Genomic DNA, 13944 nt, shown 5'->3' with positions numbered 1-13944 from the left:
TATCTTGAAGTAGGCGCCTGGGCTAAGAGAGCCTGAAACTGAAGTGAGGTCAACAATTGTTCCAACACTCCAGCACCCAGTCCATAGTGAAATATTGGCCCCCACTGATCACAGAAGGAAATATTGGGGAAGGAAAAAATTGAAATTCTTACTGAAATTTTGCATCCTGAGCTATGGTTTCAAATAGCTATGTGTAGCTCTTAAGACGGTTGTCACCTTTGAAATCTTAGCATTAAATGCAATTATTAGATTAGCAACAAATTTATTATAATGACAAAGTTCTGATGTAATAATGTTACCTGTTTAGAGTGTAATGAAAGAAGTAGTTAAGAATCGTTATGCTTTCTTTAGCACTGTCCACGTGCAGGAACACTACACTGAGTAGTCAACCTCTTCCTTTGTGTGGCTAAGTACTAATAAATTGTTGGGCAATTAGAAAGTTGACCTTTCTGACCAACTTTAATTCTAAGTAATTTTTCTCAATGGTTTTGCCACTGCCTGAGGCATTATAAAAATTCATTAAAAAATTAGTGAATATGAGAATAAAAAGATAACTTATTTGGTTCTCAAATTCCAAGCTTCTCCTAGCATTTGCAACAGAATGTGCACATACATAAAACAGATTTTGAGAATGGAGAATTAAAATTAAAAAAAATAAAACCCTCTAAGGCAAATAATTTATATAATTTTTAACTCAAAGGCACAGCACTGGGAAAACTGATAATTTAAAATTATATAGAACTGTAGATTATAGTAACATTTTAAGGAAAGTTTCCTATTTATTTTAACAATGAAAGACGGCAAGGGCAAATAGGTGTATTTGCTTTCTGGTTGGCTCAAATTGGCTGACTGTCTAAAGTTGGTATCGGGGTAATTCCTGCCTGTGATGGAAGAATTTGCAAGAACTCCTGGCAGTTCTAAGATTTCAGTTCATGTAGCAGTATTTCAAGGTAGTTCTGTTACAAATATGCATTCTTACTTGCTAAGAGACATTTCTTATGTACATATTTTTGATAATGCCAATCACTATGAAATAATGTAGGGCTAAGGTGAACTATAGGTATAAGAGTTGAAAAAAAGGCTGAGGTGAAGTTAATGTTTTTAAATTGCAAAAATGTGAAGGTAAAAAGAAAAAAAAGATGATCTCTTTTAGTCTGATTATTCAGGTACATACAGTATATACAGATCAAGCTATATCAAGCACTATTTAATTTTTCATATTCATCGGATGGAAATGGATTAATATTTATATTTAAAACTCTACTGCATTGTATATTTATAATCAAAAGTTAAATTCAGTTACTCATTTCGCTAAAAAAATCTTTGTTATTTTAAATAAAGATCTATAAAGTGCTATGCAACCTGCAAAAGAAATATCTAAGCAAGGCTTTTGCAGGATTCTTTTAATTAGCCTTAGTAAATAAATACTTTCACCATTATGTACTTGTAGTTCATATGTAGCATCATATGTAGCTTATGATGAGCTACAAAGTTAACAAAGTATCCAAATAAACCATTAATTTTACATGTATTCTATTTGTCTTCTAAAAATAAATGTACCAGAAATAGGAAACCTGATATGATAATAAATATTAAATATCATATATTAATGAAATATCACTCTATTTATTGTTCATTATCAAGATTTAAGTGTGTCAAATATACTATCTCAAACCCAGTTGGCAAAAGAGGTGGATAATACATACTGTCCTAGCCAACTAATTTTCATGAAATACAATTAAGTGAGAAGTAAAGAGGCAGGGATTCCTATTTATATACACTTGTATAAAAAAGGAAGGATCTAAAAACTAGTCCCATGATAATCATCTTTCCTTTGGTATCACTGTCAGATATCCTCATTTTATGAAATAAACCTGTAGGAAAGTAAGGCTTAGAATGAATATATTTAGACATAAAAAAATAAAATGTTATTCACAAAGGAAACTAAAGCCTGCTTTTCCGTCTTTGTTAGGAACAACATGAAACCCCTAAATAGTTGCACTAGTTCCATTCAGAAAATCCCCCACTCCATTCAGGCAACAGACTAGGAGAGCAAGGGTGCCTTATCCACAAAGGCTCAGTGAGTGACTTCTGACTGATAATTTCATGCAATTTCATCATCAGTACCAAAATATAACAACTCAAAGTATATTTCTTGTTGACAATGTGTCAAAAATGCCATTACAAAAAGTACTACATTATATTATTTATAAGTTTTTGTCATTCAAGACAAAAATGAAATAGCAAATCAGATGTCATATTATATATTTCAAAAAACACCAGAAAGCCACGAGATTGGTCACTGAGAAGAATACAGGTGTTTGTTTTTCTCTTTTAAGAAAATGATGACAGGGTAGGCAAATTTCATGTGAACATAATGCTAATATCTTTTCTTTTTCTTACACTTTTGGAACTTTTGGCTATATTCATTTCCCCTCTTGTTTTCTGTGCTACTATCGCTGTCACTGGTTTGTTTTTGCCTCTTTCGTTTATTCGTCTGATAAAGGTCAGGGTCACTGGGCTGTTGGTGAGTCCATTCGTAAGAGCTGGGTCCAGCCTCCAGATCTGGAGCACAATTTAGTGAAGACGTTGCAGACGTGCTATTAGGAAGTGGTGCTGCCATCTCATAGTAAGGCAGCTGCAGGGCTGGATTATAGGCATGCCACTGCTGGGGAAAAAAGACAATCATCTAGCAAAACAAGCCTGAAGCGTTAAAAGAAAAAGTTAACAGTTTACATGCATTATACAGCTATGGGCAAACTAAACCACGTGTTAGGACAGTGACTTTCCAAAACAGGAATGTGGTAGTTCCTTTAAATGGTTAATGGAAAGATTCAAGGTAGTGTACAGCTTCCTACAATACAGATTCTGCCTTACAGAAATAGAACACAAGCCAGTTTTACATCTAGTAGCCGCAATATAGAAAAACAGGTGCCACTAATGATGTGTTTTATTTATCCCCCCAAATCCCAAATATTGTCATTTCAACATGTAAACAACATAAAAATTATTAATGAGTTATTTTACTTTCCTTTCTCCATACTAAGTCTTTGAAATTTGGTGTGCATTTTATACTTACAGCACATCTCAATTTGGATGCAACATTTTCACTGAAAATACTTGATCTGAATTTAGATTACCTAGAATTTAACATCTGAAAAAGTAGATCCACATACCCAAGTTCCTGCAAATATTCTTAAAAATATTCTATTAACTGAACCAAGTATCTGCTGTAAAATTTTAATAAAATTTAAAATTAAATAAAACTAAAAACTCCGCTCCTTAGTCTCACATGTGGCTAACTGCCACAGTATGGTACAGCATGTTTGTCAACTATTAAGATAGAGAGACCCTTTCTTGTTTTTAACTCAAATTTCTAACTATTCAAAGTAGATTAAAGATTAATAGAGACAACACAAACCTGCATGTGTCTGTGTGTTTCTCATCTCTACCAAGGATAAAAAATGCTGGGAAGAAGGATATTGACAGTTTTGGATGAGAACTGGTTGTTTCTTAATATCTCACTGTAACTAAGAAAAATTTTTTTCCCAAAAGTTAAATTCTCCATTTTCTTTATGTTTACAAAATGAAAATGGCTGTTTGAAAAATCTGAAGCTCACATATATGTTGGATGTTCACAACAATCACACCCTGTTAATCACAATACCTGTGTTATAGTCCCACGTCTGTCACTAACAAGCTGTACTCTCTTGGGCCTACCGGTTACTACCCCTAGACCTCAATTTTATTATGTACAGAATGAGGAGTTGGAAGAAAAAACATTTCCTAAGTTCCCCTTTAACTTATTGTGACCATAATTATGATTTCTAGGCCAGAACCATATTATCGAGAGTCTCTAGAAATAATGTAGTTTAACACTGAGAATCTAATTTAAAGTTTAAATGAGAACTCTCTACTCAAATTGTACTTGGACCACAATGCAGCGTCACTACTATCTACCCCTCTTGTGTTGACACACTCGCTGAAGTTCTAGGTGTGAGGCTAAAGATGACTTGGTTGTTGGAGCAGACTACCATTGGGGAGACAGTGCTCAGGGCAGCTTCTGCCTTCACCCCAGGTTTAGATTTGAGAAACAGAAGTTCCATCACAGTCTGTATTATATTACATATTGAACCAAAGGCATATCAAACTTACCATCTTCTGAAGGAAAAAATATTCTTGAGGTAAAACTGCACTGTTAATTGGAAAGAACTGCATGGGAAAGGAAGATCTGGCCGCAACTTCTTCATTTCTTTGGGGAGGTAAAAGAAAAATTAATAAAAAGTTAAAATCCCTACACACAAATGTCCTTTTTTTTTAAAAAAAGAAGAAAAAGGCTCCTTGTTATTAAAAAATAAAGCTTCTCTAAGACAGCTCAGTTAAGATTAACTTTAAACATATACACACAAGTAATCAGATATTATACTGATAATATAGTGACATAGTAGTACCTTAAGTCTTACTAATTGCTACATATCGAAATCTCAATATTTAGAGTCACATCTGGCCTTCTGACAGGAAAATGTTAAATAGCCTTGTATGTGTATAAAGAAACAGACACTTAGGTATGAAGAGAGCAAAGCAAGTCGTTGGTAATCACCAAGGGTACATTCAATCTTCTACAGATATAAAAAGTGAAAGAAATATAGAAATTTTCCTCAATTTACTGTTGAAGATATCTTTACTGTTTAACTATAAAAATTATGTTCTTTCCTAAGTGAACTGCTCATGTTTATCCACGTTTGTGGATTTCTTGCACACATGAATTAAGATAATAAAAACTCATTTAAAAACTGTCGTGAGCTAAAGTTTCCTTTATAAGTGTTGTCATATTTGCTTCTACGAAGCTATTTCATAAATTCCAGTTACAATTACTAGTTAGCTTCTCCAGCTAGCCCTCACTCGTCTCCTTGCGCCACAGCACTGCACAGTTTTAATGCCGGTACTACTAACCCTTAGGAAAGGAGGTGTGCTGTGGCAAAAGCGGGGGCAAAGATGAGGGCAGGGGAGGGACAGATGAGTCGGATGGGCATGCGGACACCCCACCGCTAAGTGGTGAGACTACTGCAAAAACCAGTGGAAGAGTAAAACTAAGGGAGGATTCGGTGTCAGTTGTTACGAAAAAGGAAACTGAATTAGCACTGAAGCTATTGTTCGGAAGGCTCCTGATAACCTCTGGACGAGCACCTTCCATCTAACAATGGGCTTAAGAAGCGTGTAGGAAGGAAGGGTGTGAAGGATGAAAGATTTTTCAGGGAGAAGAAGGGGCAAAAGGTAACAGCCTGATTTGGGGACAAGGTTGGAGGAGACCAGAACATGTGTATAGATAGTAAAGAAAAAAACAAAAAGCGCAATGAAATTACAGAGTGGGGAAGATACAACCTCAGGAGCAGAAGTGCCGGGACTAGCACCATCACGAACACAGATGCAGATTCTCTAAAACCACCGTCCTTCCTAGGCGAATCTCAAGGCATGCATCGTTGTCTACAGAGATGAATCACATGTAAATTGGGAAGAGCTGGGGGCTAAACTGTATCACCCCAAAATTCCCATGTTGAAGTCCGAACCCCCAGTACCTCAGAATGTGATCTCATTTGGAACCAGGGTTGTTGCAGATGTAATTGGCTAAGACGAAGTCTTACTGGAGTAGGATGAGCCACTAATCCAATAGGACTGTTTTCTTTATAAAAAGGGGAAATCTAAAGACAGGCATACACAGGAGAACATCATATGAAGAACCAGGTGATGTACCTACAAGCCAAAGAATATCAAGGACTGCCAAATAACCAGAAGACACCATGAGATAGACACAGAACATTCTCTCTCATAGCCCTCAGAAGGAACTAATTCTGTGGACACCTTGATCTTGGACTTCTAGCCTCAGCACTATGAGACAACACATTTCTGTTGTTTAAGTACCTCTTTGTGGTTATTTGTTATGGCAGCCCCAGCAAACTAATATAGGAACTATTTATTGAAAACAGAAGGCATAAGAGGCAACAGAAGCATAAAAAATCCTTTTCAAAGAAAGACCCATGAAAGACTAAGGATACAACATGTACACCATTTTTCTCTGCACATTACTTCTAGGACACTATATCCTCTTTTCATTCTTCCTTTATAATGTAACAAATACTAGAAAATAAGGTACTACCAATGAAGTATACTGTTGTGGAATATACATATAATTCTGATTTTCTACTCTAGAATTTGTGATTGAGTCTGTCAAACATAAACATAGAATACAAGAGTTCTGACATCTTATACTGCTTGTCTTTCTACCTCTGCCCAAACAGCAACAGCTTGTTTCTTCCTAATTCCTGAGAAATATGAGGTATGTTTGCCCACTAGTAGAAGAGAAGAAGCTCTCCTATTATACAAATGGCTCAATTCATGAGTCTATAGTACATCCCCTACCAACATAGTAAATCACTCCCCCCTTTCTGGTAACACTGGCTGAAAAGTATTTACTGAATACCTGCTATGTGTCCAGTATTTTAAATACATGGAATGTATTACAAAATTTAATTCTCACAACAATCTTCGAGGTATGATCCTTGTTTTAGAACAGGTTACAGTGTGGTGAAATAACCTGTCCAAGGTCATACCATTAATGAAGTGGCAGAAGCAAGATTTAAGTTCATATAATTTGAAGTCAGCACCTACTTTGGCTTTTTTTTATGATTTTCTTTCTTTCTTTTTTATTTGAGAAAGAGCGAGAGAGAGCATGAGCAGGGGAGAGGCAGAGGCAGACTCCCCGTGGAGCAGGGAACCCAATGCAGGACTCGATCTCAGGACCCTGGGATCATGACCTGAGCTGAAGGCAGATCTTAACTGACTGAGCCCCCCAGGTGCCCCTCAGCACCTACTTTTTCACTTCTCCTGATTTCCCTGATACAGAAATACTGGGAAGAATGACGATGTGGAACACACTGTGTTTTATTTGGGAGGTAGTACTTCTCCTATAGATAAGCCTGTGTGATTGCCAGTCCTCGGAGGCACTCGCTCATGCCTCAGAAAGATAGGACTTTCAGCTACTGTTAGTTTACACGAGAATATTCAGTTCTGCTGCAGAAGACAAAAACAAACAGGATGGATGAAATGCTTGTAACAGACTCTAAGTAAGCTAGTAGTTTATGGGACGGTGATGAAACCATGTTAGGGACAGAATAAGCAACTCACTTGGGAGATACTGGCAGAAGTTATAATATATGTTCAATTCAGATAGTAAATAAGTTCGTAACCTGTCAGACGTGCTACAGATAGACTCAGTCGATAATATGTGGAGTAAGTAAGAGTGTCACTTGTACCCGATGATACGTGTGCCAAACTATCCAGGATCTTTCCTGTTGCTTTTCACTGTGTCTTCTAAATTGGTTTATCACACCATTTATTAATGGTGTGATCTGAACATCTTAATTCAGTTTCAGAGCCTTTCTGTTCCATGACCTCTAGGATAGCTTGCCTGACAGTGTCCTTAGGGGCTACCATTGCATCAGGAAATCAGCCAATACAAAATTTTAGAATATTTGGAAAATTATCATAAAGAAGTTCGAAAAAGTAGTACAATAAATAACAGAATGGCTTAATGTCAGAAGGCTTAATTTCAAGCCTAGCAACTATCACTTTTTCATCTTTATGACCCTGAAAATTAGTTAACTTTTACATCTCTGTTTATTCAAGTACAAGATATGGATAATAGCATCTCTATGATCCATCACAATGACACCTTGGAAGCTTAAGTGATTTAACATCTACAAAAAGCATAAACTATAAAGAACACTAGAAATATGAATCTTTCTCACCTGCTACTGAAAATATTAAAACTGAACTTTAAATCAAAATATTTTGCCACTGTTCATCATTTCAGAAAAAAAGTGAATTGCTTAAATTTTATCCCATGTCTAAACAGTAAGGTTTTACAATAGTTCAGAATATATAAAAACTATTTCTCGTACAAGAACATATTTGTTTTTTGAAAAAATATTTTTAATTACCTGTAGCTGTGTGAATTTATCTTAACACAGCTCTCAAAACTTTGGTTAGCTGGTTCAGAAGAGCGAGAGCTCCCTACAGAAGAAAAAGAATCAACAGATTACTTAATGGTACAATTTTTTGGAGTTCTATTGTTAAGCCATAGAAAAACTCCAAACCTAAAAGGATGTAGCATTGGTCAAAATTCCTTAATCATATAAGGTACATGAATATATCTTTGATCTCCCAAGTGGTATTTACAGATTGTTTACATTACAACAAATGACTGAATTATAACCAAGCTTTGTCCAAAGCCATGGCTGCACAGAAGAATGATATTGACATGGGACCATAAGATAGATGATGTTGTGTTGTTCCACACGCTTGTAGACTAATAATGGCAAAAATTAGTGTGACCTGCCTCTTGTGGAGAATGCAGGAGTTCCCTAAACTGCATTGGCAAAAGTGGATGAAACATTACAGAGGATGCTAAGCAGCTGGCTGGGATGTGTCAGAACATAGTGCATCCCGGCCCATTTTACCAGTCTGTGTGAGTTAACCAAACAGTACTTGAAAGCAATGATACAGCCAATTACCTTTGCAAAATCATTAAAAATATAAATAAAAGAAAGAAACACAAGGAGAAACCTTTTTCCTTTGCAATGAGGTACTGTTTTCTTACTGTTTTTAGTATAATAAAAGGAAAAAAAGAAACAAGCAAGGGATACATCAATAGACTTGCATCACTGAGGGGAGGGAGGCAACATACACATTGCAAGCACTGCACCATAAGCATCACCTCTATCAGTCCCTCAAAACATGAAAGAGGTAGAGTCTACTAGTTCAGTGTTCTCCAGTATTTAATCCGTTTTTGACAGGTGTGTAGAAGACATTTGAGGTCATTGGTGTCCGAAAACTCTCCTCCACAGTGACTGAGGGTCACTCTGCAGCCGCTTTTGGCCAGCTACTTTTGCAGGGGCTTAGATCCAAGGCACTAATGCAGAGTATGGTGTTCGCAAGAGAACGACTAAGGCACCCACTCTACCTCCCAAACAGTAGGTATTTGATACCACACACTAGCACTGACAAGATCGGCAAATGACCTTGATGTATTCAAGGCTAGAGCTGTGTGTCCCAATTCATTTAGATTTGCTTAATTTACAACAGCCAATAGCAACTATCATAGCTACTTGCTGGCTGGTACTAAGATAGAACATTTTAAACTTTAATATAGAAAAGATGCCATAGGATTGGCAATACTAGTTAATCATATAACACTATGAATGTCTACATGTATTCTGAGAAAATTTAACAGAGACAAAAGGAACACTTTTTTGGTCTTACATTATATAGAAAACACAATGTTCACACCTCTGAGAACAACACCATCAACAAAACACACTTGGAAGATTCTTCAGTGGCAAGACCTACCAAATCGATACTGTACATTAATTGGTCTTCCATATAAACGTATTCCATTCAGCAAAGCTATGGCATAAGACACCGATTCAGGGTGCTTAAAGCAGACAAATCCAAAAGTCTTCGGCTTTCCTTCTCTGTCTTTGCATATAGTCACTTTGGTTAATGGCCCAGCCTATAAAAAACTTAAAAATTATTTTCTCATAAATCTAAAGATTTTTTTTTACATTCAGATAAATCAAGTATATTCAACTTCAGACTTCAAAATAAATCTGTTAGCAGTAATTGCTTTATGTAGCTCTGCGAATGATGCATTTTCCTAACAGTAAATATCATATTTCATCACACTTTCTAGTATTTTTTGCTCATCAAGAAAACATTCATGGTGTTAAGAACAGAAAATTTTAGGTAACAGTTCCAAATCTTAAAAGAAATGTTACCCTCTGCTAGGTTTAACAAAACAATTTAGAGAGCATTTAAATCTAAGAGTAAAATACTATTTTATCTCCGTATGTATTAACTGTGTATAACTCAAAAACAAATTGAAATGACAAACCTAATGTTGGTTTGAGTGAGCCTAAAAAACTGTTGTATTGTAGCACGGCCTCATTTTTTTTGTCAGAGTTAAACATTTTGACAAGAGAAACTAATTTATCATGTATTTTGATCTAATAATCCCATTTGGTAAATATTCCCAAAGGAAAAAATGTTTTAGTATGTTTACGACTTTTAAGTAGGTGCACTGTTTACATGAGTGAAAAATTGGAAAGGTTCTAATTCCCACAATGGGAGAATATTATTCCATCATGTATTTAAAAAATGGAATAAAACAAAATAAATTGAAAATATTCAGACTGTATTGGTAGTAAAACCTGTAATTAGCAAGAGAGTAAAAAAGCAGAGTGAAATATTGTAAAAAGGTATTAATTACAACTAAAAAAATTACATGTCCCCCATGATAATGATTACAGGAGGCACCCACAAAGACTTATAAACAACTAAGATTTAATGGCAATTGGCTCATGCTTTTTACTTTTATTTATTTATTTTTTTAGATTTTATTTATTTTTGAGAGACAAAGAAAGAGCATGAGCGGGGTGAGGGGCAGAGGGAGAAGCAGCCTCCCTGCTGAGCAGGGACCCTGATGCGGGTCTCCGTCCCAGGACGCTGGGACCATGACCTGAGCCAAAGGCAGATGCTTAACCGACTGAGCCACCCAGGCACCCCTGGCTCATACTTTTTAATTGTACTTTAATGATTGATTACTTTTCTCTGTCGAGTTGGATAAAGAAATCGCTTTTATTCTAAAGAAAAATGTTAACTATCATCTTTAAAATGATACTACATTTTAAGATTCCGTCTTTTTTTTTTTTATTCCTTTTCTGCTTTCTCAGGGACTAGCTCATCCTCCCTTCTGGATCCAAGGACCACTTCGTCAACAAATCTATTTTTTACACTCATGCCGCCTGGAGACCTGTGTGTGACTGTTCTTCAACATAATTGAAACTGAATTCATTATCTTTCTCCTCCAAATCTCTACTTCAGTATTTCTTAGTCAAAAGTACAAAAACTTTAAACCTGATTTTTTCACTTCAAAGGATAATCAGAAATTTGAAAGAAACTAGTAAAAGGATAAATATACAGTAATAAAAAAACCCAATTTTAATCAGTACTGTTCTACTACAGATATTAAATATATGAAATCACAAATGAAAAGAGTATGCTTAAATGCTTTGAATTTTACAAATTCGAAGGTATACCAAAGCATTTCTAAAGATAAATTTCAACAAAACTTGCTTGTAGTAACAATCCCATCATCTTTTAGTCTTTTTGAAGACTAAGTTCATGTGTTTTAAAAAGCCTTTCTAAAAGACACCTCATTTTAGCAAATTCTTACAGAATACAGAAGGACCTAGGCAAAAATAAAAACATATGCTTGGCTGCCTGATCTGTTAAAAGACATGAACATTTTGTTTAGGTAGAAATTATTTAAAAAATGAGAAGATTTTATATCTACAATATCTATCTATCTACCTACCTACCTACCTTGTAGATCCATACAACTCATAGTGATCCAGTTCCTACTGACTAGAAATAATATAAGTGCGTGCTGGGGGCCTTTATGCCTATCCCCAACTCCCCTCCTCCTTTTTGCAGGCTCAACATAAGAGAAACCTTCAGGAAAAAAGAACTATAAGGTCTTTTCTTTTTTCTGTTTTCTTTAAATTTTTTTTGTTGTTAGAGTGGAAAGTTTCAAATGATATTGGGGAAAATAACTATAGGAAAAGACAACTATCAGAGCAGATTAAAAAGGGCAAATTTTAAAAGATGGCAACTTAGAAAAGTAAGCATAAAAGCCTTAAACATATTTTTCAAATAATAAAGTTTTATGTCCAGGAAAGGAAACTGTGTTCCTTGGAGGGGGAATTCTCTTGATCAAATTGTGTGTATCTGAAATTAACAGAAGACAGAAACAAAGTTAGGGCCTTTCAAAAACCATGTAGAGAACCTTTTTCACTGCTAGTAGTACTTACCTAGTCCCAGAAATTTAGCTTTGCTATTGTCTGCCTTGGAACTTGCCCTTATTCTGATAGGGGAAAGTCTTTCTTTCTTGATTTCTCATTTATTAGTATTAGTAGTATTAGTAATTGTACCACTATTAGTGGTAGCAGCAGCAGCAGCAGCAAACACTCAGAAATGCCAAGCTCAATTCTGTTTTACCTGCATTAAGTTATTTAATCTTCCCACATCACTTTGTAGATGCTATTACTACCATTTAACATTTAAAGAAACTGCAGTACTGAGATAGTCATTTACTTGCCCAAAGTCACATTGACATTAGACATTATGACATTATAGAGTTCATATTCCAAACAACTTCACTATATTACATATCCTTCTCTTTTTAGATTATCCTAAATCATGGTAATTAATTTTTAAATTTCCCCTTTTAGAAAGACCAAGGGCGGGGCTCCTGAGTGGCTCAGTCGTTAAGCGACTGCCTTCGGCTCAGGTCATGGTCCCAGCGTCCTGGGATCGAGCCCCACATCCGGCTCCCTGCTCAGTGGGAAGCCTGCTTCTCCCTCTCCCACTCCCCCTGCTTGTGTTCCCTCTCTCGCTGTGTCTCTCTCTGTCGAATAAATAAATAAAATCTTAAAAAAAAGAAAGACCAAGGGTTATCTCTTAAATTTGTATGTTCAGCATCTTACTTCGTGTTTGTCATGTAATGGCTAGATGAATGGCTGGAAGAGTAGATTTCTTTAGAAGTGACATCTACATGTATACAATAGGTGAGTGTTTACTGGGGACAGAAGGCTTACTCGTGGAGGCCCTAAATCCCGAAAAGTTTCCAAAAGGCCCTCTTGGTATGAAATACAGGGAACTGCCCAGGGAATCAATTGCTCATAGTCATGATTTGACTGTACGAATCATTAAATCTTACTTACCATACTGGAGTAAAAACACCCTCCGTATCAAAGGGTTTGGAGAAATAAGTAATGTATAGGGTAACATTTTTAAAATCTATACCAATGCTGGATGTAAGGCGTAAGGGCGCTTATTACCTGAAGGAAGGTAGTGACAGGGCTGTTTTCTGTTTTGCCCTAGACACCCAAGGCCCAGGCAGTCTCCGCAAAGCCCCTCCTCAGGGCCGGGGGCTGGGGGGAGCTAAGTCACTTCCCACTCCCAGGGCTCTATAGTGGGGATGGGGATGGGGCGCATATTATATATCACTTCACTACTAGCTGCTCACCTAGAGGCAGGTGTGCCAAAACGGAACTAAATTATAAACCTAGGTACAAGATGCGGCGGGAAGGGGGCCGGGCTCCGGGTGGTCCGGGTGCGCCCCGCCCCTCGGGCTGCGCTTCCGGCTCGACGGTCCCCGCCCGTCCACCGCCCCCCGCCGACGATACCTGAAGGAACAGCTCGTAAAGAATCTCTTCCCGTACTCGGGCCTCTAAATTCCCCACAAACACCGTTCTGTCGGCCTCCTCCTGAGCAGGGAACATCCCTCCGGTCTCGGCCCGAGGCTGGAGGAGGTCTCCAAGCCCCGCCCCCTCTCGTCGCTTTTCTGCGCCGCTCGGACTACGGGATCGGGGCCGGCGACGGGAGCGCGCGCGCCAGGGGCGGGGCGGGGCTGCGGGGCCACGCCCCACAGAGGCTGGCGGGGACTGCCCGCCGCGCCGCCACGCTGCTCCGGATCCCGCCGGGACCCTCGGAGAGTGAGTGAGAATTAAAAAGATTACGGCGCTCGGGGCTTTGCCCTCTCGCTGGTGGAGTGCCTTCCATTTTTCTAGGTACACCATTGTTAATTGACTTTGGATTTATTCAATCAACATTTTCAATAAAAGAGATATTTTAAGACATACTACCTGCAGTACTGGAGCTGCCCGGTTAATGGGGGAAGATTTGTTTCCAAAGAGTGAATGAATAAATCATTAGGAGTTTGAATTTATATTCTGTATAAACTAGTTTTTTGAAAGAATAAGTCCATGCATGCGCGGATGTGAAATACAATAGAATCCTAGAACTAAAGTTTATTTACCTAGGAAG

General features: G+C 37.3%; 1 protein-coding gene across 18 annotated transcripts in view; it reads right to left on the bottom strand.

The window, feature by feature from the left end:
* The window catches only part of RBM11 (RNA binding motif protein 11), a 38609-nt gene extending 25125 nt beyond the window's left edge, over window positions 1-13484 (bottom strand). For 7 of the 18 annotated variants that reach the window (XM_027584743.1, XM_027584741.1, XM_027584746.1 and 4 more), the window contains exons 1-5: window positions 13305-13484; window positions 9406-9568; window positions 7998-8070; window positions 4156-4252; window positions 2404-2668 (exon numbers count right to left, since the gene is read on the bottom strand). In XM_027584743.1, coding sequence (XP_027440544.1) covers window positions 2404-2668; window positions 4156-4252; window positions 7998-8070; window positions 9406-9568; window positions 13305-13400 — 694 coding nt within the window. In that variant the 5' untranslated portion in view covers window positions 13401-13484. Of the gene's footprint in view, window positions 1-2248; window positions 2669-4155; window positions 4253-5382; window positions 5485-5576; window positions 5700-7997; window positions 8071-9405; window positions 9579-13304 lie in introns of those variants that run through there. The other 11 variants (XR_003518143.1, XR_003518141.1, XR_003518142.1 and 8 more) reach the window with 7 other exon arrangements.
* Between the last annotated feature and the right edge of the window lie 460 nt (window positions 13485-13944).

This window comes from Zalophus californianus, chromosome 1, assembly GCF_009762305.2.
Source record: "Zalophus californianus isolate mZalCal1 chromosome 1, mZalCal1.pri.v2, whole genome shotgun sequence".
NCBI classification, from domain to species: Eukaryota; Metazoa; Chordata; class Mammalia; order Carnivora; family Otariidae; genus Zalophus; species Zalophus californianus.
This window is presented reverse-complemented; position numbering and strand designations above follow the sequence as displayed.